We start from the raw sequence: 27037 nt of genomic DNA, 5'->3' as shown, positions 1-27037 counted from the left end.
TTGGGTAAGAGCTCTAACTTTTTCCTCCGAGTTAGGACTTGCCGGCGGGAATATATTCATATCCTCAAAGTTTCGAGCTGCAACAAAAACACACCAGTCACATTCGCAATCATGTGGATAAAATAGCCAATATCTTCTAGCCATTTCAAGAGTGTCTCGATCACCAATACAATATTCCGCTTCTCTTTTATCATCCAAAGGGCATGTAATATCACCCTTTGCATCTTTTCCACAACTTGTGGTCTTCGAGGGCCTCTGCTCTGTTGTCAGCCCAAAGGTGGGAAATACAATATTTGCACACTCCTCAGCTTCCATTGCTACTTCCTCCGGACTAAGGAAATAGTACTCCAGTTCAATTCTCCAGGGTCCTGGTGGTTTTAAGCATTCTTCAATTTCCGCTTGTGCAGTATCTCCATTCAACTTGCAACCTCGTGTTCTCGTCGCCATTAATTTATGCGCTAACACAAGGCATTTATCCACTGCTACTGAACTTTCCTGGATTCTCTGAGGAATGTACTTTTTAAAACTTTTCAACGTTTGTTGTAAAACGTAATACGTGTTTTCAACAAGAATCTTATACTTGTTCACGTTACGAATTTTTTTAAATTGAGTCGCCGATGCCAATGTTGTGCAGAAATAGTCAGCCAAGACCAAAAATTTTGCTTCTTGATCCATTTTTTTTTTTTTTTTTTTCGGAATTCTTTTTGAGTTTTAACTTGGACTAATTGATGTCCTCTTTTCAAAATTTATATTTTTTTTATTTTGGGACTTTTGTTGTCCTCTTTTCGTTTTATTTTTATTTTTGCCCCTATGGCTTTTTTTTTTTTTGTTTTTGCCCCTATGGCTTTTTTTTTTTTTTATTTTGCCCCTATGGCTTTTTTTTTTATTTTGCCCCTATGGCTTTTTTATTCAAATTAGTCCCTTCGGCTATTTCAAAATGCCCCTATGGTCTTATATTTAAAATGCCTTAACGGACTTTGTTTTTTGTAGAAATTCTCCTCTATTTCTGGAGAATATCTATTTCTGCTTGTAGTGAGTCTCTTACCACTGGTGGGGGAAAACTCCTACAATTTTTTTACGGCCGCTAGTTATTTCCACTTTATAAAAAAGTGAAGGCTCGATTGACCATATGTAAGCGGGAGAAGAGAAAACACAACCGTATCGTATGGCTGTAGATTCAATTCTAATTTTATTTTTAAAATATGTTCCTTACGTACTACTGAAACTAATCTAACTTAACCTAGTCGCAGCCACACAATTGTTCTTATCTATTATTAGATTTAAAAGGAAACATTACATGGCTGCGTGTCCCTTCATTCAAGTGATCTTGGCTACCTACTGGCGCATCAATATCTGTGTGTGTGGGTTATGACCTTTATTATCCTACACATTATCGTATGCGACAGCGCACAAGATCACTGAATTGTACACATGTGATATTTTATGACCACTGGGAAATTGACAATTTTTAAATATTTATTTTTAATGGTTAGATTTTCCCAGCGCCTCAGCCGCACTCAAAAGTATGTACAAAGTATTTTGTACAATTTTTAACTTATTTAAATATTACAATGCAAAATAAAATTCTTAAATTTAAATTCTGAACAATTAAGGGGGGTTTGCGTTACATTAATGGTAAAAACAAAAAATAAAATATTTATTTTTGCAAACGGTGTCAAGAAAATTGTTATCCGATACTTGTTTGCATCATTTGTTTTTATTTTTTGGAAACTTTTTTTTTTTTTGAACAATGTCAGACGACAATGGTAATCATAAGCAACTAATTAGCATTGAGGATGATAATAATTATGATGGTGATAATGATGATAATGAGGTAGACAGACTAGCGTGGCAATATCGTTTACTCCGTCTCTGCAGGTCCAACGATATTCCTAACGAAATCTGTTTCAGCAGTGGCGACATTGACAGCAGCATCGATGAAAAGTGAAACTGAAACTGTTTATCTTTGGTTTTTGTTGAGACACTATTAAAAATATATGATTTGTTTTTATTTTTCTATTTCTTCGCTATTTTCCCGAAAATACCAACAGCAATTGGTGGAAATCGCAAACAAAAACACATCCCGTTAATATTTTGTCATCATTATTAGCTTCGAACAGACGTCCATTGCCAACAGATGATCATAATGACGATCGACGTGCCAGCTTCGGGGGGCGACGATGATGACGATGATGTTGATTCACTTCGCACTTTTCCACAATCTACTTGGAGTAGTATTTCGAACGACGCCAACGATTCACAATGCTGTTGGCCAAAACGAATGCAAAAATGGCACAGATTAGCTGAAACAGAAGAAAATGGAAAAATTAATTAGTTGAAAATCAAAATAGAATCTACAGTGGTTTACTGGAAACATCGTTAATAAATACAGTTTTAAATTGTGTGTCGTCTGCTACCTCGTTAGCGAAAATTTGAATTATTTATAGATCTCTAAACATAACCTATCCTATATATCCACTGTGGCGTTTATACAAAAAATCATAAGTCTTCCTCTTTTCTTTTACTCTGTGCTACGTATTTTGAAGCAGATGTCCTTAACAAAACAATTACTATTCGCATCGATCCTAGTTAAAATATGCACATTTCCAGGTCTTCTCCCATACTCCATATCAAATTTGGTACCACTCTTAAAATTCATAAATCCCATATTCATAATTTCAGTCCTATTCCTACACTATACACCAAAATGAGCGCTTTTCTCACCCTATATAGTATTTTCCAACCCCACCCCCTTATCCAAATGCTACACACTTAAAGTCATCTCTATACCAAAATTCACAACTATAGCTCTTTTTCTGCACTTTATACCAAATTTGGTACCATTTATTGCTTTTCGTTCACTAAATAGCACGATTTTCCACACCTCCTTCCTACAAACTAACAGTGACATTCCAGTCCTTTTTTTACACTATATACACCAAATTTCGTACGATTTAGTTCTTTTCGTACGCTGCCTAGTACGGATTTCCAAATCCACCTATTTATCTATACGCAACACCCTCACAGCGACATCTAAACTAATATTTACCATTCTAGCTATTTTTCTTAATTATATACTAAATTTAGAACTTTTCGTACACTATGTAGTACGGATTTCCAATTCCACCACCTATCTAAACGCTACAAACTCACAGTTATCTCTTATCAGTATTCATAATTCTAGCTTTTTTCTGCACTCTATACCAAACAAAGTACCATTAAGTACTTTTAGTACACTATTTAGTACAGATGTCCACTACACACTCCCAGTGACTCCAATAACAAAGTACATAATTAACAGTGATAACAGTGACCCTTAATCCAAATTTCAAAACCCAAGCACTATACGTTCACCCAATATTAAATTTGGAACCATTTAGTACTCTTCATATACTTGTAGTACGAATTTCCAAAATCACCTCTTTATTTTAACCCATTGTACCTTTTAGCACACTTCTTATCAATTTCGAAAACCACTTCCTCAACTGTTCATCCCAAATTCATTTCTGCCAAATGGCACGATGTTTTCCACAAAATACCAAATGGTACCAATTTTATAGCTTTTTAGTACTTTTAGTGCACTTATATATAGAAATTTCCAAAAAAACTTTGGATCACCTTTCCTACATTCGATCGGTGACCCTCATTCCTAATTTCTTTCTCTATCTATTTTCCTAATAGGATGTACTCAATTTTCAGTACGTTTTAGTTCTCTTAGTTCTGATTTCCAAAATCCCAGTCTTTCTTCATTCCTATACAAAAACATTGATCTACTTGAAAAGTTTCGTTTCGCCTGGACATTGATAAATCAGTCCGTCATTCACTCATCTCCCTTATATATCTATATATCGGATAAATATGTCTGTTCCAAACAAAATGTCCGTGTAATTTTTGCTTGAGACGAGCCAGTACAGAAGAAGTCACTAGTCCTGTTGTCCTGCCTCGTTTTAGGTTCTAGTGGTGTCTTCCTTTGTTTGCATTAAATATGCACTTATAATTTAAATAGTTTGTGGTCGCTACATAATTTGGCGCCCAACGTGGGGTCAAGGAATAACAAACTAATTTTATTATTTATTATGTTATTTATTTGTTTTTTATTAATTTTTTTTTTTTTTGGTTTCATTTTCAATTTTGATATTTTTGCTAGTTTTGAACTTATTTCAGATGGGAGCTATACAATTTTTAATACAAATTTTAATATGGCTATCAGAGTCCCAGTACACCGAACACGACATTTATGTATATCCAAAATTGTAAAAAAGTGCCATAAATATTAATTTCTTCATTTTTAAACACTGTCGATATTTGTAATGTCGTCATGACCACCCGCAAAAATAAAACATCACCAAGGGCGGAAGAGCCAAAATTAGCCGAGATGTTTGATGATTCAATTTTATGCTACAAACACTATGGCTTTTGGTGTTTTTCATTTCAATCGCAAACGTGCCCACAAATAGCCAACTACATACACACACACACTCGCACACTCGCAAAACACTTACCTCAATGACAACGTAAACAAGAACGAAAATATTCAAATATGTCCAACTTTCCGTAATGAAATCCACAAATTTCTGGCGACAACCATCCGTGTTCAGTTTGTCAGTCTTCGAATCATAACAACTGTGGGGTGGCAGATGATAGTCCACGGAACCACTGTTTCCACAACAGCTCAACTAGGGACGGAATACAATAAATTGTCGATAAAACAAGGTAATAATTTGTTATTAATTTTTGAAAAGCGGTAGCGATCAAAGACATCCACCACTCTCCAAAAACAATTTGCCACTCTAAACTTACCCAACGTTCAATATTGGCAATATGACTGCCATTTTCAGGTTTAATCGGTGTTGGCTGGTCACGCCAAATTTCATCGAATGCCTTGTCTGCGTTAATCAAAAACGACGTTTGGAATATCCAAAAGAAGCCGAGGATAATTACATGCGTTATGGCCAAAATAACGACAATCAAAGCAAACTAAACGACAATAAGGAAGTTGTCCCAATCGGGGCAAATTACGTCAATTAAATTAATATTTTATTGTTTAATTGTTATCGCGATGTTATTTTTTTTCAAACATTTTCATGTCATACTTACAATTTTCAGAAGAGTGCTCCGTTCGCGTGCTGCTCCAACAATGCCCACAATGGTAAACAACAAAACGAGAGATCCCATGCCGACCAGGGTGTAACCCACGGTATCGAATCTTTCAAATTTGATGAGGATAAAGGCTCCAAGCACGATCAGAGCTATTGAAAGGATCTGAAAAAGAAGCGAAGGAAGGAATGATAAATAACCAGTACGCAAGGGCTATCACATTATTATATTATGAGTAAATTTTCTGAAACCCTTTTAAATAATTATTTGGCAATGGACTGGGTTGGCTGGGTTGTTTTCTAAATAATGTCTAACATCTTGCAAAATTCGAACGTTCCATAATTGTATGACTGGAGAATCAAGAGTAGATTCTGTTTTTACTTTATTTCATATAAAAAAAACAATAGGTTTCTATGCCATGGATACCAAAAAAACAAGGATCGGGTCATAATTGCGACATGTACAGGGTGAGACGAAAACACTGCAACCAACTGCAGACTGATGTCATTTCAAAGCCACTCGTCCGACAGCTGTTAAAATTATTCCAGTGACAGCTCAGTGTATTGTTTACAAGCGTACAAAAGCATTTTGGTGAGATTTTCCAGAAAAAACGTTTTTCGTGATGGAATTCAAGAGTGATAGTGTGATTTCTTTATATATGGCAGGAAAACAACAAGTGGCTATCGTTAGAGCACTCCAGCATTTAAATGTGAATAAATCTTTTGTGTCTCGTACCATCGCTCGTTACCGTGATATCTTTTGCTTTCATTCAATAAAATAAAAAAATTTAAAAATTATGGCGTTTGACTTTGTAGCAGTTTTTTTATCTCACCCTGTAGAGTGATTAGAATCGATCATAGATAGACGGAGGGACTGGTACACCCGTCGGACTCAGCTTGCCATACATTATGATCGGAATGCCGCATGGTGGCTCAACAGCAAATATTTTGAGTTGCTCAACAACAAACTCCTGGACTAGATTTATGTCAATCTATTTCGATCGAACGAACTAGTCTATACCTAGCTCCGTGGACTCCGATGGTTTCTTTGAAAACTCTACGTATGAGTGATTTGCATTTTTTGAAATCACTCATACGTTCAGGAGCTGGTGTACTGAACTATTCTGGACCAAATCATACTTCGTACATTCTCTCCAAAAGATGAAGTTAAGTGTAAATATGAGCAGGGAAGTGGACACGTTGTCGTATGATTAATGATACTACTCATACACCATCTATTTTCAATGGCATGCCAATTAATTGTTTGAATGAATCAAGAGCGAAAAAGTGAGAACATGCAACACTCAGGGCTTCGGAGTCGTTGTCACTTTCTACCACCTGAGACATAGTCGAAATTAAAGTCAAGGATTAGGTGTATATCCCGAAATAGCCAAACGTGGACTTATAAATCTGCATAATATAAGCTTTGACGTTCTTAACTCATAATCCAGAAATAACCAAACGTGAATTCATAATCACGAATATATATAATGGATGTGGCGTAATCGAATTTTAATATAATCATATTATGACATTTTTATACCCTACAACACTATGTGTTGGGGGTATTATAAGTTTGATTGGCCCAAAACTTATGTAACACCTCGAAATATTGGTTTCCCACATAGGAAAGTATATATGGATCTTCCTAGCTCGCCTATTTGAGTCGATCTAGCTATGTATGTCCGTCCGTCCGTCTGTCCGTCTGTCCATGTTAATTTGTAATCACTCTACAGGTCGCAATTATGGCCCGATCTTCACGAAATTTAGAATGGAGGTGGGTCTGGGGTCAGAATAGAACCCTATTTCTTTTGGAGATGATCGCCAAATGTTTAGGCGTTGAAATGGACCATATACTGAAAATATGTCGGATTTTACAGTAGCTATACAGGTTGCAATTATAGACCAATCGACGCGGAATTTCGCATGTAGAAAGAGTTTAGGGCGGGGAAGAAGCCTACCAATTTGAGTGGTCATCGGATAATATTTAGCGGGTAAAATAGACCATATCTTTTGTGTTGAAAAAATTCAAAATTTTTCATTAAACCGCGAATATTTTAAATCCCGGCGAAATCACAAAGCCATGACAAGGTTACTTCTGATCTTTACATTGATGTTAACATCCAACAAAACGGATATATAGCAAAATATGTGCGATAACTACGTTTATCAAAGAAGATATGCTTGAAAAATCTCTTATATGTCGAGAACGGCTGCACTGATTTCCACAGTTCTCATTAATTCAAAATGGCCTCTTGGCAGGAAACAAAAAACGTCTAAAAAAATCGCATAAAAATATCTCTCTAAAGAAGAAAATATTGATTTTGTAAAATTTTCTCATATTTTTTCAATTTTGTCATATTTTTGGCATATTTTCATTTTGAATTAAACATTTGGTAATATTTCTACAGCTAACAAAACTAAGTAGTTAGGATATCAGGATATCATATACAGATCGCATTTATGGCCCGATCCTTACGAAATTTTGCATGGAGATAAGATGAGGGTCAGAATAGAAGCCTACTCTTTTTGGAGATGATCGCCATATATTTAGGGGTTGAAATGGACCAAAAAACTGCAAAATTGTCTGCAGGTCGTAATTATCGCCCGATTCTCACGCACATTTGAATGGGGGTTACCGGACATTACAAAAGCCAGTTTTGGATGGCCATCCAAGAATATTCAATGTGTGAAATAGTTTGCCAACTTTTGAAGACAAAATACGAAAATGTCCATTCCATTGACTTTTTGGAGAATTCACAAATACAGGAAAGACGCACTTCTGACTATTTCGTTAATGCTGATTTCGTTGAAGAATATAGTCAAATGTCTGTATCTCATATAGATGCGTTTCAGTCAAAAACCAATAATAAATGTTAATCTTTTGCCACTTCTGAGAGATAAATTGGAAATGAGCAAATTAGTTTAAGTTGCTATTATTCGAAAATTAGAGAACGGAACCTGATGGTTTTCTTTTATTATTTGTCACAATATCTTGTGGAATTCTTTCGAGTATCTCGCCTATATAAACTGTATGGTTTATTATAGTGTTGTAGGGTATTCAACGGTCGGCCCCGCTCGACTGTAGCCTTTGCTTACTTGTTTTAGTTTAATTTCTCTTCTTCAAATCAAAAACCAGTAAAGAAAGTCTTAAAGTCGGGCGGCGCCGACTTTATGATACCCTACACCACTTTGCTAATTAAGTAGAGCTCCACATAACAATTAAAAGTTTCTATGGGAGAATTCAATCATACACGCTATGATTATAATTATAATTTAAAGTTCAAAGGACTAAATTCGGAATTGTATTGCCCATTTGGTGCACAATTAATTTGAAATCGGATAAAGATATATATGGGAGTTATATCCAAATCTGAACCGATCTCGATAAACTTTGGCAACGATATTTCTGAGCTGTATTTGATATATTTCCCTGAATATCGTTGTTACAGAGTGCATATTACGGTTGTGGGTACCAAATATAACAAATCGGATGAATAATATATATGGAAGCTATAACTATATCTGAACCGATCTGAACCAAATTTGAGATACTAGCTACTAGACTCAATTGGGTCGTAAGTGCCAAATTCCATCCCATTTGGACAAATATTAGACGTTTGGTGCACAATAAAAGGTAAATCGGACGATGTTATATATGGGAGCTATATCCAAATCTGAACCGATCTCGATAAAATTTAGCAAATGTATTTCTGAGCTGTATTTGATATATTTCCCCAAATATTGTTGTTGCATAGTGCATATTACGGTGGCGGTGGACAAAAATAACAAATCGGATGAACAATATATATGGGAGCTATAGCTATATCTGAACCGATTTCGATCAAATTTGGCATACATATTTTCAGGCCTAATATGGGTGTATGTGCAAAATTCCATACAATTCGGGCTGATATTACACGTTTGGTGCACAATAAAAGTCAAATCGGACGAAGATATATATGGGAGCTATATCCAAATTTTGACCGATTATCTCCAATTTCAATAGGGTTCGTCCTTAGGCCAAACAAAAGACCTTTGCAAAATTTCATCTGGATCGGGCAATAAATGCGACCTGTACTTTGTTTACAAAAATACATGGACAGACGGACGGACGGACGGACGGACGGACAGACGGACGGACGGACATGCATAAATCGACTCAGAATGTGATTCTATGCAGATCATCAAAAGGAACTATGGGTCTATCTCGTTTCCTTCTGCCTGTTACAAACAAATGCACAAAGACATAATACCCTGACCACCTTGTGGTGTAGGGTATAAAAAAAAAACTTCTACTTGTAAGAATGGAATTTGTTCGCATTTCAGAAAACAATTAACTGTTCAGTGTCGAAAAATCCTTGTAACAAATTTCTTTGAGAACAAAATTCAACAACACAAATGCAATACATGCAAATTATCTCATGTCGAACACCAACGAAAACAACAACAATATAAAAACAAATCGTAAAACTATTTCGAAATGTCTTGTCTTTTTAAAATAGACAACAACATTAAAATGGGTAAAATGAAGTGAACATCTGAGAGCACACACATACACTTATTATCGCGAATATATATTTGTAATCGTTTAGTTTAGTAAAAAAAAAAATGATATACAGTGGAAATAGAGATTTCTTTAGTGACATATACGAAAATTTGATAAATAATAGTTTTGTCTATGACATCATCCTGCTAAAATGATGTTTTTTGGACATTTTTGAACAAATTCACGGAAAGCACGACTTTGAACCTAAAACGTGTTTTTTTAATATATGAATTCCTGACGAGTAGATAAGATTTAGACTCTTCTAGAACCTATAGTAGAATTTTATGACAAATAATTTTGACTTGCCACGATCCCGTTTAAAGGAAGTTTTTAACGATATTTAAAAAAGGACAAAAAAGACCCCTTCGTTGACTCACTTGAGGGTTAACCTTTTCGACCAATATATTTCCCCAATTTTTATTGTAATATTGCCGAAGACACTATATATACCTACTTCCCCCACCCCTATTTTGATTACTTATCGATATAAGCTTTCAAAACGCCGATACACATGTCTTATGGTTTAGCTCCACTTTCATAATCTTCTGGATTTTCACAATAATTATTAAATAATTTTTTGCCATTGGAGGTAGTATCCATAACGAAATCCATATACCAAATTTGATATGAAACTGTACCCCTTTTCAAAAAATTCTACGGACCTAAAATTAATTTCAACACAATCTTGTTAATATACTTAGTTTCGTTCGGAAGCCAGTATTCCACAGACAAACGGAAAGGGCTAAATCGACATAGAATCGTATGTTGATCAAAAACATATGTACTTTTTGGGGTCTTTTTTCGAGGACTTGCACACCATAATATGGTGGGGCAAAATTGCACAAAATTTCACAACTTAACTTTATTATCCAATAACGATGTGTATTACTTTGCCTAAGTAGTGATCCCACTTTCATTCTACTATTTTGATTCCAATATAATAACAAACGCTGTAAAAAAACAGTCTTACACATCAAACCTTTATTTGCCTCGGCCAATTGAATGCCGGGTGTGACTAATTTGTTAAGATTTGCATCACTGATACGAAAATCCCGCACAGCACGGCGAAGCTATAAAATTTCCTCCCAGACATTTGAACAAATGGCACACTTTCAGTTTTCAAACAATTTGTGTGATTTGTGTTCACTTTTTAATGAAAAGGTGAAAAACATCGAAGTGTAAATATATTATGTGCGACAATACGAGGGCAGATAAGAAATTGGGTTTAGTTTAAAGAAAATCTATAGGAAAGAAAGTAATCTATATAAATATAAAAGAAAGTTGTGCTAGTTACTACGCTTATAAATGAAAAACCGCTGGACTGATTTTAACTATTCATACAAATTCGGAATTTTCTCCTGGCCGAAAAGGATAAAATCCTTTGATATACTTTTTTCTAATGTACATTTGCAATGTTTTTTTATATTTTATTTTTAAATTCGAATATTAATACCAATTTATTTAATTGACTTGATTTCTTGAGAACTGAAATTGAAGGCAGACATGGAAGTGTAGTCCCGAATTATGTGGTGGCGAAACGGAATAGATGATATCGAAATAATTTAACGCGGTCACACAAAAGTTAAAAGATAATTACTATTTCAAAATCGCTAAAAAATCACGAAAAAGAGATCTCATTGCAAAAATACTCAAATCGGGAAAAAATCGAAAAAAAATTCAATGGAATAGAATTTTAAAATAATAGTACATTCTATTGCTGGAAAATGTTATTTGAATGGAAAATGTTGCTAAGCTCTTTACAATACCAAAAATTGAGCCGAGTTTCCACATGGGGCTATTATAGATGTTCTTTATCATATAGGTTTTTAAAACTCAAATTGAAGCCTATGACTGAAAGATAAGATCAGACTATTAAAAATATCTAAAACAGACGGTTGGTGATTATTTATAATAATTTTTGCCATGAATGTTTATTTCTATTTAGAAATTACTTATAATAAAAATAAAAAAAAAAATTACTTATAAAAAATTGTGCCGCTTACATCTGTGGTCAGATCTGTGTTCTATTGGGCTTTAAAAAATATGCATTAAAGACTAAAAGTACGGACCGGCAACGCGGACCGGGCCAGGTAGTATATATATATAAAGCAAATCATATTGTAATTATAATTAACTTAGATTTCTGGTAAATAGTTAGCTAAAATACTTAATACAAATCAGGTTACCAAACCGTTATTTTATCAAGGGCATGTTACACGAAATAAGTACTTATGTTTTGGTCATTAACGTTCGATTAAATAGGTACTTATTTTTCGACTTTAGCCACTAAATGTTGTTATATATGTATGGTAACCTGATTTGTAATGAGTATTTTTGCTGGTTATTTAGTCATTTACAGTAATTTCTAAAATATACGATAGATTGTATATATGTTTTTATACCCTACAACACTATGTGTTGGGGGTATTATAAGTTTGATTGGGCCAAAAATTATGTAACACCACGAAATATTGATTTCCCACATAGGAAAGTATATATGGATCTTTCTATCTCGCCGAGCTGAGTCGATCTAGCTATGTATGTCCGTCCGTCCGTCTGTCCGTCTGTCCGTCTGTCCATGTTATTTTGTAATCACTCTACAGGTCGCAATTATGGCCCGATCTTCACGAAATTTAGAATGGAGGTGGGGCTAGGGTCAGAATAGAACCCTATTTCTTTTGGAGATGATCGCCAAATGTTTAGGGGTTGAAATGGACCAAATACTGAAAAAATGTCGGATTTTGCAGAAGCTATACAGGTCGCAATTATAGACCAATCGACGCGGAATTTCGCATGTAGCTAGAGTTTAGGGCGGGCAAGAAGCCTACCAATTTGGGTGGTCATCGGATAATATTTAGCGGGTAAAATAGGCCATATCTTTTTTGTTGAAAAACTTCAAAATTTTTCATTAAACCGCGAATATTTTAAGTCCCGGCGAAATCACAAAGCCATGAGAAGGTTACTTCTGATCTTTACATTAATGTTAAGATCCAAAAAATCGAATATATAGCAAATACATGCGATATATATGTCTATCAAAGAAGATATGCTTGAAAGATCTCACATATGTCGAGAACGGCTGAACTGATTTCGACAGTTCTCATTAATTCAGAATGGCCTCTTGGCAGGAAAGAAAAAACGTCTAAAAAATTGCATAACAATATCTCTCTAAAGATGAAAATATTGATTTTGTAATATTTTCTCATATTTTTTCAATTTTGTCATATTTTTGGCATATTTTCATTTTGAATTAAACATTTGGTAATATTTCTACAGCTAACAAAACTAAGTAGTTAGGATATCAGGATATCATATATAGATCGCATTTATGGCCCGATCCTTACGAAATTTTGCATGGGGATAAGATGAGGGTCAGAATAGAAGCCTACTCTTTTTGGAGATGATCGCCATATATTTAGGGGTTGAAATGGACCAAAAAACTGCAAAATTGTCAGCAGGTCGTAATTATCGCCCGATCCTCACGCACATTTGAATGGGGGTTACCGGACATTGCAAAAGCCAAGCAGTTTTGGATGGCCATCCAAAAATATTCAATGTGTAAAGGAGTTTGCCAACTTTTGTAGACAAAATACGAAATTGTCCATTCCAGTGACTTTTCGGAGAATTCACAAATACAGGAAAGATGCACTTCTGACTATTTTTTTTAACGCTGATTTCGTTGAAGAATGTAGTCAAATGTCTGTATCTCATATAGATGCGTTTCAGTCAAAAACCAATAATAAATGTTAACCTTTTGCCACTTCTGAGAGATTATAGGTCTTTGGGAAATATTGGTTCCAGATCTAGGAATACCATTTACGTGCAACATCTACCAATAAATTGGAAATGAGCAAATTAGTTTAAGTTGCTATTATTCGAAAATTAGAGAACGAAACCTGATGGTTTTCTTTTATTATTTGTCACAATGTCTTGTGGAATTTATTCGAGTATCTCGCCGTATCGTTTATTATAGTGTTGTAGGGTATTCAACGGTCGGCCCCGCTCGACTGTAGCCTTTGCTTACTTGTTTTATATTATGTTTTATTATTATCTCTATAAATATTTTCATTTTGGCAAATGATGGACTCCCCTCCTCTTTGAGCCACCCTCGTTGCAGTGCTATTGCCAAGTATGAGTAACTCGTCGATTGCGTACCCACATGTAAACAAACGAACATACGTCTGCATGTACATACAAATGTACATTTATATACATACCATTGTTGCTATCTTATCGTTTCGATCTTTGGTCATTTGTTTAAACATATTTATAGACGAAGCAATGAAATAATTCACGTTTAGGTGTCAACATAGACAAAATGTCAGCAGTGACGGTGGCAGCGAAAACGATGACGATGACAACAACGACAACAATGGGCAAACATAATAATTACTGAAATCGAATAGTTAAAACCACCGCAGACCATGAAAAGCCAATATGCACATACATACATAGATATATGTATGTTGTACCCACACTGCAACAAATGTGGAAATAAAAACAACGCGGGAAAGTTGCGATGGATGGCGTTTACACACTTCTATTGTTGACAAACAAATCGATTGACAAACGTCATTTGTCGACAGACATTCCAACAGATTGTGATCGCGCATTGTATGCTACGTTGCATGAATAATTTACTAATAAGCAATAATAAATTATTAACCAAAAACGGACAATGTCAATCGCTAATGCATTAATTACTCAAATCAATTGAATCAAATCAACGATTTGAAATAATCATTTTACAATTACATATTTACACAAATCAACACCCATATATGTATGTATGTAACAACCAAAAATCGTTTAAATATTCAATTTGCATTTGTATGGTCATAGTTTGTGACGATGTGTTCGTTCGTCAACGTTTATGGATATGAATGTATTGAACGCGTGCCAATTTGGAGATGTCGTTGGAATCTAAAGCAGCCGCATTAGTTGCACAGCTTTTTCAGGGGGACTGGAAGTGGGCGGAAAAATCCGGTTATCTGATTTTTTTTTTTTTTTTTTTAAAAAAAAAAATTGTCAAAAATTATAGTCCCTTACATAAATCCCCTAATGAGTACTATAAAAAAAGCTGGAAGGAATGAGTTGAAATTGTTGAAATGGGCGTGAGGTTCCATAGAGGATCTATGTATTTCACTTCGTCTAATTCTAATAAAAAATTAAAAAATATCGAACACTTGTATCGTACTATATTGTAACCTTTTGTGGGGAATGAATTCTTGGTTCGATCCGCAAGTCATGAGGAATGTAATTATAAAAACTTGAAACCTTTTGTGGGGGAGGCACCAAAAAGGGGTGGACCGATTTGTATCATTCGTTTGTAAAAATATTTGAATATGTGAAATTTCGCATTTTATTAGCGTTTTGTTATTCGAAATTTTTACCTCTTTAAGGGGGACGTGCTAGAAAGAGTGGGCCGATATCTACCATCCTCACAACAGATCTTATGTTAATTGAAATATTTAGATGTGGTTGAAAAATTGAATGCTTATTTCGCATTTTATGAGCGTTTCGATTATTCAAAAATGTTATCCTTTGTGGGAAGGTTCCAGAAGGAGTGGATCAATATATCCCATCTTCACACCAGATCTTGTTTTAGTAGTAATCTTGGGATTTTGAAATTTGAAGAAAATTTAATGTCTTAATTTTTATTTTATGGTCATCATGGTCAAATATCGGGATTTGCACAGTTTGCACAAAATCGAATGTTCTATCTCTTTCTATGAGGTAACGAATTTTCATTCAAAATTTTGACCTTCTGTGGGAGAGGTAACAGAGAGAGAGTGGACCGATGTTGCCCACCTCCGAGATCGATCTAAGTACGACAATGATATTACGATGTATCATGTAAGGACCAAATCGGGTACTGCCTTCGAGAGTTATCGTGATATCGATGGACCAAATGTCCCGAAACTGATTTATCCAAAGAGACCAACGATCTCAAACCGTCATTTCGATGAGTCACGTATTGGTGTTATTAAATGATATATATCCTCTGTAGCCATATGGCGGAGGATATAAAAACACAGCATCGTGGCAATTTTTGGAATTTTTCCATTTTAAGGATTATTAGAAGCTATAGCTACATATTGGTAAAAATTTGCTCTTTAGTTTTATTATAGAATCTAGGCAAAGCAAATATCTTTTTACCCAAGTATATTAAACCAGGTCCACGTTTAAATTTAGTTGCAAGGTTTTGGAAGCATTCTCAGTCCCCGATTAAGTTTAGCTCTTATATAAGGTCATTATACACAAGATACTTCTTCATTTTGGGTATCTGAGTATTTTCTACTTTCCAAAAAATAGTGAGCTTTAAAATATATTCGGAAAATCATTGTTGCAAAATGGTCAGGCTTAATCCCTTTATTGTTGTTTTTATAAAAATAACGTTTGTTTATTAGTGAAGAACGATGGTAAGTTTTACCAGGGGGTAAGGCAGGGAATACCTAGGTTTCGGAAAGAGCCACCAATACTCATCAGTTCCCTTGTTTTTCGTTTTTAAAAATAACTTCTATGACAAAAAGCATTTTTTTACCCAAGTGACGAGATCGTAAGCTCAATAGAAGAGGAACCAAAGAATTAAATAAAACTAAAATTCTTTTGGAAAATCTTCTAAATCTTACAATCGCACTTACAAACATTTACATCTTTCTCCGCTTGTTATGCTTTCATTCAACGAAGTAGCATAACCATGTAAGTTGGTTTTGTCTGTTACAACAAAAACCCCTTCGTCGACCGTGTCTTGTCTATTAATAGAACAGTGTTTGGCTTGTTTGTTAAGGATACCATAGTATTTTGTGGTTGCAAAACGATCAGGCTTAATCCCTTTATTGTTGTTTTTATGGTTTTATGGTTCCAAAGGCTGTGCTTTTTGTTTATTCGTACTAAGAAGTATTAACATTGCGTGTTTTGGTCTAAGAATCTGCTACGAGACAGTACATAAAGTAATTTTTATTGTAATTCTTAACTTTCTTTAACGAAGTAGCGGACACTTGCTCGTAAGGTATATTTCCCAGAAAACATTGACACAGTGTTCAGTTATTGATAAAAGTAAGTCTATCAAATTTTGTGGTAATCTGTGCAGATTTAGCTATAACGCCCATATTGGTTTTACGCGATTTGAAACGGATTTAAATTCTTCCAACTTGAAATCCATGAAACACAAACCATGTTACGCCTTTTCAAATAAGAGAAATTCAAAGCAATATATTTCCGAAAAAAATATACGATTTTTGGTCCGAAAGATATCAGACAGCTCCGAAATAATTTCCTCGGCCAGATTAGGTGCAAATCCATTCAAATTTAATTTATTTGTATTTATTTAGTAGCAATCGGAAATCAGAAGATCTTCCTCAAAAATTAGGATATTATGTTAAAAAAGTTGAGACATAAAATGTCTGTCCTCAAAATATCAAAATTCCAAGATATAAAAAAAACAAAAGAAGTCATTTCAATTTTGTCCGTAACGTGTGATGACGATGACTACCCATGCTATTCGATCTGCTGATTACAAATTAAAAAATTGTTCAATTGTAACATATTGTAACTGCCTTCTACACTCCATTTAAAATCAAGTGAGGATTATTGTAATTTTAATGCGTGTTATGTTCATTAATAACTTAACTATTATTGTAATAATAAATAGAGGAAATAATAAAAAGAACACGAAATCAATCCATTGCTGTAATGAAATTTACAAAAGTAATTTTAAATTTTTGTCATAAAAAAACGATTTAGACATATTTGGTTATGACTATATTTACGCATATCCTCGATTTAATTTACCTATTACCATGTTAGGTGAGTGACAAGTGACGCAGATCCCCTAAATAAAGTCATCACGATAATTAACAACCTTAAAAGCCGTCTTTACTCCCAACAAAAAATGTTGTTATTTATTATGTTTGGTCGCGATGTGGTCCGCTTTCGATTTTAATGGTCAAAATTTTCACTGATTTCGAATATGTTGATGTCGCATAAAAACTGTCGGAGCTCATTCTCTTTTTTGATAACACTCAGCATGGAGCAGAGATAATATCTTTTGAATCCCCTTTCGAATGAAAAATCCGAATGAAATCCAAAATGAAATATTCTGAATTTTAAGTGGCAGTTCTGACACCACACAGCGGTAATGATATTATGTCTTTGTGCATTTCTTTGTATCATGGGGACGGAAGAGAGATAGACCCATAGTTTCTTTTGAGGATCTCCATAGAACCACTTTCAGAGTCACTTTATGCATATCAGTCCGTCTATCCATGTATTTTTGGGAACAAAATGCAGGTCGCATTTATTATCTGATTGAGGTGAACATTTCCAAACAATATTTGTTTGGCCCTAAGACTAACTCTATTGAAATTGGTGAGAATCGGTTCAAATTTAGATACAGCTCCCATACATACAGAGTGAGATGAAAAAACTGCAACAAACTTCAGACACCTGTCATTTCTAAGCCACTCATCCGACAGCTGTTAAAATTATTCCAGTGACAGCTCATTATATTTTTTACAAGCGTACAAAAGCATTTTGTTGAGAATTTTCCAGGATAAAATGTTATTCGTGATGGAATTCAAGCGTGATAGTGTGATTTCTTTATATTTGGCTGCAAAACCACAAGTGGCTACCGTAAGAGCAATCCAGCATTTTCATATGAAAAAATCTTTTGTGTCTCGTATCATCGCTCGTTACCATGATACTGGTAGCGTAGCCCGACGTTAAGGAAATGAACGGAAGAAAACAGCAACATCAGCAGAAATGGTTCGAAAAGTAAAGAAGTGACTTGATCGAAACCCGCGTCGCAGTGGCCGAAAAATGGCTCCTGAGCTGAACATATCGTAATATTCCATTCGGAAAATATTGAAAAATGAGCTCAGGGTAAAGCCATTGAAATTCCAAAAAGTGCAAGAACTTACACCGCAACAGAAAGAAAATAGTCTCAAAAGAGCTAAAGAGTCCAGCAGTTTGTAAACAAACAAAATTATCGTGTTTGCTTGCCAAAGAGGTCAGCTAAAAATGTGCACCTTCGGTTGGCCACCAGAACTCAAGCGCCGGCCATGGTGATGGTGTGGGCCGCCATAACAGCCGATGATCGCTCTCCGCTCGTATTAATCAACCGTGGCATCAGAATAAATACCTAATATTATCGTGAAAATATTCTGGAGGGTGTAATAAAACCTTGGGCACGCAAACATTTTGGTCGCAGACCTTGGACATTCCAACAGGACTCAGCACAGCATCGCACTCCGTTCGTGCCACCCAAGAATGGTTACAAAATGAGGTGCCTCGCTTCATTTCCATCGCACAATGGCTACCAATGTCACCGGATACCAATTCGCTGGACTATTGTGTCCGGAGTATTTTGGAACAAAAAAAATACCAAAGTGTCGATCACCTCAAGCAAGCGCTTCGCCGGGAATGGGCCGAAATACCGCAGAGCAACATTCGGTCAGCGTGTGAACGTTTCATTAGCCGTTTGAAGGTCATAATTCGTACCAAAGGTGACTAATTCGAACAAATCTAAACTTATACTAAAATTTTATGCTATTTTCGATATTTTTGCTTTCATTCAATAAAATTAAAAAAAAAAATTAAATGATGGCGTTTGACTTTGTTGCAGTTTTTTTGTCACATCCTGTATGGAAATGGGGGTCTAATAGGAACTTTATAGAAAGATATTTTGGGAACTTCAGAAAATACTACTTTAAATTAAGGAATTGAATTTGAATTCAGAAATTTTATTCGAAATTCGGAAATTTCATTTCAATTTGAGAAGAAAAATTTAATTGAAATTGAAACAAATTAAAACCAATTTTATATTTTGAAAATGTCAATTGAAGTTCAGAATTTACACTTAGATCTCTAAAAAATCAATGGGAAATAAGTAGTGGAATTCTCTAATTCATTTTTTGAATTAACGACAAAAGTCAAACATTAAGAAGGCTTAAAACTTTGGTACTTTACGAAATTTTGTCGGTAAGTCAGCGACGAAATCAAAGTAGTCACTAAAACCTACAGAGAGATACCAATGTTGTCAACTCTGACACATTTTTTATATAAAAATGTTGGATTTCAAAGTCACCGATTTTTGTCGGTAACTCACAAAATAAGTTAGAGAGTTCCACTACTGATATTACATATTTATATTTATTTAAAAATTTCAATTGAAATTCAAAAGATTTTATCAAAAAATATCTAAAAGATACACTTTCAGAGAAAATGATGCAAAGGTCTGAGTTGCCGATAAAAAACAAATTATCGGAGCTCGTTCTCATTGTTAATAATACTCAGCATAGAGTAGAGGTCATATTTTTTCGAATCCCCTTCGAATAGAATCCGAAATTAAATGTTCTGAATTTCAATTTTCAATTCTGATTTTCCATTGAGGAATTCTAAATGTTAAATTCATGAATTTCAAATAATTTATCTGAATCATCAGAATTATCAAGTAAAATTTGAATAATTTCATATAAAATATCTGAATTACAAGTGGTATTTTCTAAACTATAGTTGAAATGGTGCAGAGCTCAAAAATAGAATTAATGTTTTCCCGCATCAATTTATTGCCCGTGGTAGCAGAGTGGTAGGTACAAATCTCCTATGAGATTACCACACTAAAAATAGGGATTTTGGTACATGGCCTACTGATGCCAAATGGTACTTAATAAGCCCATTACATGGTAATGAGATTTTCCGCTGGTTATAGTATTTATTTTGCTCAACAAATGATCTATGTCGGGCACTTTATTCTCCAAGTGATCATTTATTGCTTTAAGTAGCAATAAAAATGTGTCTAATCCTAAAATCAACGCATTTTTTATTTATATTTAAGCATAACAGTTGGGAATTATTTAACCAAGTGTTATCAGTCGAATGGAAGATTCGTGAAATTCGTCACATATATTTGAGTACTCAAAATTATCTGTTCGCATTTCAAAAAAAAAAAAAAAACGGCAATACAAATAAAATTCGCCTCTTTTAGAATCTCTGATCTGACATTAATGTGATAAGACCTAATGCGTTTATAACAAGTCAACGCTGAGAACATAAACTAGCAAAGAATGTTACCTAAAATAATATATGAAAAACAGCTCACATTGAGAGCATAATTCTTTACATGTGACCAACGACAGACAGAACATAAACTATTTTATTAGACGTTATCAGCGTGTTAGTGAAAACTACTCAGGGGCACATAAAAATTAGTCACAGACAAAAGGGAAATATGAAGATAAATTTGTTTCACTTTGTGGATAAAAATGTTAAAATAAACAAAATTAGCAAAAAAAAAAACTATATTAAAAGTTACCATTAGTAGCGTTGACCTAAAACGTTATTGCTATCAACATATAGTTGGTAGTATTAACGTTCATAGTATTATGTTAATAAATGATACTGGCAATTGAATTTTTAAAGGAGGTACCGGAAAGAAAGTGCCGATATGTTCCCTTTCGCACTTCAAGAAGATCAGAGATTTATTTTCCAATTTAAGAAGTTGCGATTATTAAAATCTTTAACATTTTATGGAAGAGGTACAAGAAGGAGTTCTTTTTCGTACCTGACCTAGGTACGAAAAAGGAGATGATCAAAAAACATTTTGGGGTTGAAATGGATCAAAATTTTTAAATTTTATTAATTTCCGCTCTACCAGTCACAATTGAAAACCAATCGACAAGGAATTTTCCATGAGGTTGGAACGTAGAACGATGCAAAAGTCTAACATTTTAGATGACCATTGGATTATATTTAGCAGGTAAAATGGACCACAACTTTTGTGTAAAATTGTTTTGAATACCTATCAGTCCCCTGTCAAAAACCAAAAGTAATATTTGTGCTGGGGTGTATGGCATTATTTTAAAAACAAAACCTTTCAAAATGATGTTGTCCCAGTAGTTTATTTATTACTGACAATTGGCAAGTGGTGCCGACTACTGGCAAAAAAGCATTGTTTTAATAAAACTACAAATTTATGAAATTTAATAAAAAGTTATTAAAACTTTATTTATTATTGCAAAAACTATACAAAATTTCGAATCTGAATAAATTAACTTTGTAATAATTGAAATGTTCCACTCAGAATGGTGAGCGATTAAAAACGCGAAAATCCTAAAAGTGCCGACTACTGGTACACTTACCCTATAGAGGAAAATTTAACTTCGTCATTCCGTTTGTAACTCATCGAAATACAAATTTTAGACCTAACAAAGTATATATATTCTTGATAAGCGTAAAATTCTAAGACGATATAGCCGTTTCCGTCCGCCCAGTTTTTGTCTGCAGGCAGGTCAAGTTCGAAGATAGGCACCTATATGGCCATACAACGATATCGTCCAATATTCGCTATTTTGATGATTTTAGCGATGATTTTTTACCGGAATTGCTCTAAATCTCGTATTTAAAGTTCGTAATGGGTAATGCAGCCTATGACACAAAATTGTATGTATCGGACCACATCTTCGTATAGCCCTTATATAACGGTTTTCCTTTGAGCGGTATTTTTGGAAATTTTTCAAGCTCCTTTAAAATGGTGGAGGGTATTAAAAGTAAGGCCAGGCCGATCTTCGCTGCTTTTATACTTGTTTTTATTTATTTATCCATTTTTCTCATATACTCATTTTATTTAATTATTTTTGTTTTTTTTTTAAAAAAATTTCGAACTTTTGGAAAGGAGTGGATCAATATTGCTCATCTAGTAACTCAATCTAAGATATTTCCATAGTTACGGCAAACAAAAAAAAAACAATATGAGTGACGATGAGTTGTTGATGTAGATGAAAGACTCTAAATAACACTGTGCAACATAAAAAAAATAATACGAGAAAATCCCAGTAGATTATGAAAATAATGCTAAAAATATAAGACATGTGTACCAGCGTTTCGCACTGTTGATGGTCAAGGCTAAATAAAGGCTTTAAAAATGTTTAACCTCATAACCGGAATCTCTCTTTGGATTATGATCTACAGACCCAACACTATCAAATCCACATAAAGTTTCTCACTACCCAGATTGGCACAATGAAACTTCAAGAAAATTTGCAGCTAATTCTGCAAAGGTTCTAAATTTGTCGAATATAAAAAATATATATAATCCGGAATGAATGATAATTGTGATAACGTAAACATACAGTTTCCACAATTAATACTTAAATTTTGAATTCAGATATATAGTTTATTCTGAAATTTGGTGTATAATATTTATTTTGCTGCCTAAAGCGAAAAGATCGAACAAACCCCATAAAACCGATATTGCAACAGGTGTTTTCTTGATATATAATGGAAATGCAGATTTCTTTTCCTCAGTGACTGACACTGAAATGTAACGAAGAATGTTTTTGTCTTTGACGCCCTCCTTCTAATATTATGTTTTTTTTTTGCGTAAGCTAATGGAAGTACGACTTTAGCCCAAAATATGTTTTTAATACTCAATTTCCTGGAGTTTGGGTAAGATTTAAATTTTTGGTTTATTCTAAGACCAATAGTTGAAATCGGAAATCGGATAGCAAAAACATTATTTTGCAATGAAAGTTTTTGCCTGATAATGGTATTTTTCCGTCACTGTATGAAAGAAAACAAGTTAAAAAGCAGTAAGTTCGGTCGGGCCGAACTTTAATACCCACCACCATTTGCAACGAATTTGGAAATTTTCAAAAAATAAAATCCTTAAAAAATTCTGTTAAAATTTTAAAAATACCGAATATAGCCGTTATATTGGGGTCTATACAACGTGTACATACATAGGCATTGTTTGTCATAAGCCATTACCATATTCAAATTCGAAACTTGAAATAAACGGTGAATAATGCAGCTAAAATCGTCAAAATACCGAATATAGGGAGGTACCGTTATATAGGGGCTATACGAAGACGTGGACCTGCACAGACAATTTTTTGTCTTAGGGTGTAGTATCCATTTTGAACTTTAAATACCAAATTTGAAACAATTCCGGTGAATAATGTCGCTAAAATCATCAAAATACCGAATATCAGGAGGTACCGTTATATGGGGGCTATACGAAGACATGGACTTGCACAGACAGTTTTCTATCTTAGACTGTAGTATTCATTACGAATTTAAAATACCAATTTTGAAACAATTCCGGTGAATAATGTCGCTAAAATCATCAAAATACGGAATATAGGGAGTTGCCGTTATATGGGGGCTTTACGAAGACTTGGACCTGCACAGACAATTTTCTGTCTTAGGGTGTAGTATCCATTTGGAACTTTAAATATCAAATTTTAAATTACTTCCGGAAAAAGGTCGCTGAAATCATCAAAATACCGAATATCGGGAGGTACCGTTATATGGGGGCTATACGAAAACATGGACCTGCACAGACAATTTTCTATCTTAGGATGTAGTATCCATTTGGAATTTAAATACCAAATTTGAAACAATTCCGGTGAATAATATCGCTAAAATCATCAAAATAGCGAATAAAGGGGATACCGTTATATGGGGCCTATATGAAAACGTGTACATTTACAAACTTAACCTGCCTACTGGAAAAATAAACATGTGTGCAAAATTTTAGCCATCTATCTCAATTCGTTCGAAAGATAGCGTGATTACAACAGACAGACGGACAGTATTTCGAGGAGTTACAAACGGAATGACAAAGTTAATATACCCTCCATAGTATGGTGGAGGGTATAAAAACACAATTCGAAATACATCTTTTTAGATTTTCATAAATTTATTTGGAATGGGTTTTTTTCATTAACTTTTGCAGTAATACATCTCTTACATTTTTAATTGAGAGTTTCTTAATTACATACCCAGTTTGGGTTTAGTTAAAAAAATATAAAGTCTAAACTATAAGTCAACTAAGATTGTTCAAGTTAAGTGCCATTCTAAATTCGTAATTGGTTTAGTTAAGGTGCCAAATACAACTCAATGAACCATGCTTATAAATTTAGAACATAACAATGGCCTGTGTTAAGTTTAATTGGTTCTGCTTTGATAAACTTGGCACAGTATCTCTACATTTTCTCTATAGCATTTTCTTTAAGTATTTTTTTTTTTTTTTTTTTTTTTTTTTTTGTTAATTTAAATGCCTAATGATGATTTCATTCGAATCAATATTTGTTTAAATTCTTATTATGATTTTCGCTTTTGGGAAAAACGCTTCGCTGCCTGATGTCATTTCCCATCGATGTGTTTAAATTTTTGGAAAAATATGACGTCTAAATTTCAGTGACAGCATGGATTCGCAAACAAATGTACTAACATACAGATATGTTCCACTTAACTATAGATTTTCTCATTAAAAAAAATATATGTGTGTATGTATACCAGACTATATGCGTTGCGGAAATTTGGTATTAGAGATTTCCACCAGCCAGAGAAAGAAAAAAACAAATATAAATCAACAAAGCCAAATAAAAATAACTATGAAAATGCTATAAAGCGACAAATAATGTCGCCTTTATTCCCCCGACGACATTCGCGAATATCTGGGACAATTGGAAGGCTAAATGGGTAACATTGACCTTGGCCAAAAAAATTAATTAAATCCCTTCCCGAAAAAACTGCATACAGGGTCACATTGTGTAATTTACTGTTAACGCAAATTGCTCATGACACTGCAATTGCGGTCTAATGAGTAATTTGCGCACACAGGAAGGACACAAGTTTCTCAACAAAAAATGAAGTGCGTTGGAAATGTTTATAATTAGCCATTCGTGACAATGATGGATAGTTGATGTGAGGATTTTTCTCATCCTAATTGATTTCGACTTAAGGGATTGTAACAAGAATAAGATGGGTAATTAAATGTAGCTGTAATTTAACCTCGCTGAGGGTTAGTCTTGAAATTAAAGTGACAAGGCAATATATGTAGGTACTACTTTAAAACCAACTGTCCGAAGTTGATTGAATTCAATCAGACTCAGTTAAATTTATGCCAAACCACATATAATCGCGTAGCCTTTGGAGTTGTATAATTTTCATGGAACAGATCTATGGGTCCTGAACCAAATTGACCAAACTTAACAAACTAAACAAAAACGAATTCTCACTAATATCCAAAGAGTACAAGTCAAAGCAGAATTGGTTTAAATGTTGTTGATAAAAACATTAACCACGTCAAGAATATTGCTTTATTTTATTTTTATTTATTTTAGATTTAGAATTCTGATTTATTCTGTGACCTATGGTAGGATTTTATCTGTATTAATTAAAGAGAAAAGTAATTGACTGACAATTGAAAAAACGGCTGAAGTTAGAATCTTGAAATTTTGGGTAAGGGTGACTCTTGGTCCGAACGGGTAAGATATGGCTGGGATTTTGGAAATTCGTACTAGAAGGGTACGAAAAACATTAAATATGTACTAAATATGACACCCTCTGTATTTGAGGAAGCAGTAGAGCTAGAACTCTTGAATTTGAATTGAGGGTCACTGATGGTATGATAGATATACCAAAGGGTTTTTGGAAATTCGCACTATTAGTGTACGAAAAGTACTACATTTGGTACCATTTCGTATCAAGTGTACGGTTAAAGCTAAAAACTTGAAATTTGGAATGGAAATCGATGTAAGGAGGTTGTTTTAGAAGTGTGTACTCATGTATACGAAAAGTACTAAACGGTACTAAATTTAGTACCATTTTAAAGCTGAAATCCCGAAATTAAAATTACTGGTGGAGTGCAGGATTGGGATACGGAGAAAGTTTCCGAAATTCGTACTTAAACGCACGAAAAGTACTAAATGGTAGTAAATTGGTACAATTTCGATTTGGGTGAATTCGATGCTGGAATTCTTAAATTCAGAAATAAGATTACTATCGCATTCTAGGATTGACAAATACAAGTAGTTTTGAAAATTCGTATTTATGTGTACTAAATGGTACTAAATTTGATACAATTTACATTTTAGGAGAATCAGTAGGGTTGGAATCCTAAAATTTGGAAATAAAAATTGATATTGCATTGCAATGTAGGTACTTTTGAAAATACGTACTTATGTTTTTGGTACAATTTAATTCACAATTTGAACTGGTAGAGTAGTCGTGTTGAAAATGTGTACTTAAGTGTAATAAATGGGACTAAATTTGGTACAATTTTGATTAAGGTGAACCGATAGGGCTGGAATCCTGAAATTTGGAATTAAGATTACTGTTGGAGTGTAGGAATTCGTACTTATACTATATGGTACTAATTTTGGTGCAATTAAGGCGAGCGATAAGGATAGAATGCTCAACTTTGGAATTGAAATTACTGTAGGAATGTAGGATTGGGATATGTAGGAAGCTTTGGAAGTTCGTACTATATGGTACTAAATTTGGTACTTGCTTTGGAATTAGGATGGCTTTTGAAGTGTAGAATTGTGGTATGTACTAATAGTACTATATTTGCTACAATATGTATTTGAGCGAACCGATAGGG

General features: G+C 34.1%; 1 protein-coding gene and 1 long non-coding RNA gene across 2 annotated transcripts in view; one reads left to right on the top strand and one right to left on the bottom strand.

Moving 5' to 3' along the window:
- The window catches only part of LOC131801576 (uncharacterized), a 67499-nt gene extending 62309 nt beyond the window's left edge, over positions 1–5190 (top strand). Inside the window, exon 3 of the long non-coding RNA XR_009341865.1 lies at positions 5107–5190. This is a non-coding gene — a long non-coding RNA (uncharacterized LOC131801576). The remainder of the gene's footprint in view (positions 1–5106) is intronic.
- LOC101898773 (uncharacterized) overlaps positions 644–27037 on the bottom strand; it is a 39724-nt gene continuing 13330 nt past the window's right edge. The window contains exons 3-6 of the mRNA XM_005179628.4: positions 5098–5262; positions 4801–4977; positions 4503–4676; positions 644–2303 (exon numbers count right to left, since the gene is read on the bottom strand). Coding sequence (XP_005179685.2) covers positions 2223–2303; positions 4503–4676; positions 4801–4977; positions 5098–5262 — 597 coding nt within the window. The 3' untranslated portion in view covers positions 644–2222. The remainder of the gene's footprint in view (positions 2304–4502; positions 4677–4800; positions 4978–5097; positions 5263–27037) is intronic.

The sequence above is a fragment of the Musca domestica genome, unplaced genomic scaffold, assembly GCF_030504385.1.
Source record: "Musca domestica strain aabys unplaced genomic scaffold, Musca_domestica.polishedcontigs.V.1.1 17, whole genome shotgun sequence".
In the NCBI taxonomy this organism is placed as follows: domain Eukaryota; kingdom Metazoa; phylum Arthropoda; class Insecta; order Diptera; family Muscidae; genus Musca; species Musca domestica.
Note: the sequence above shows the minus strand (reverse complement) of the source record. Positions and strands in the feature narration are given on the sequence as shown.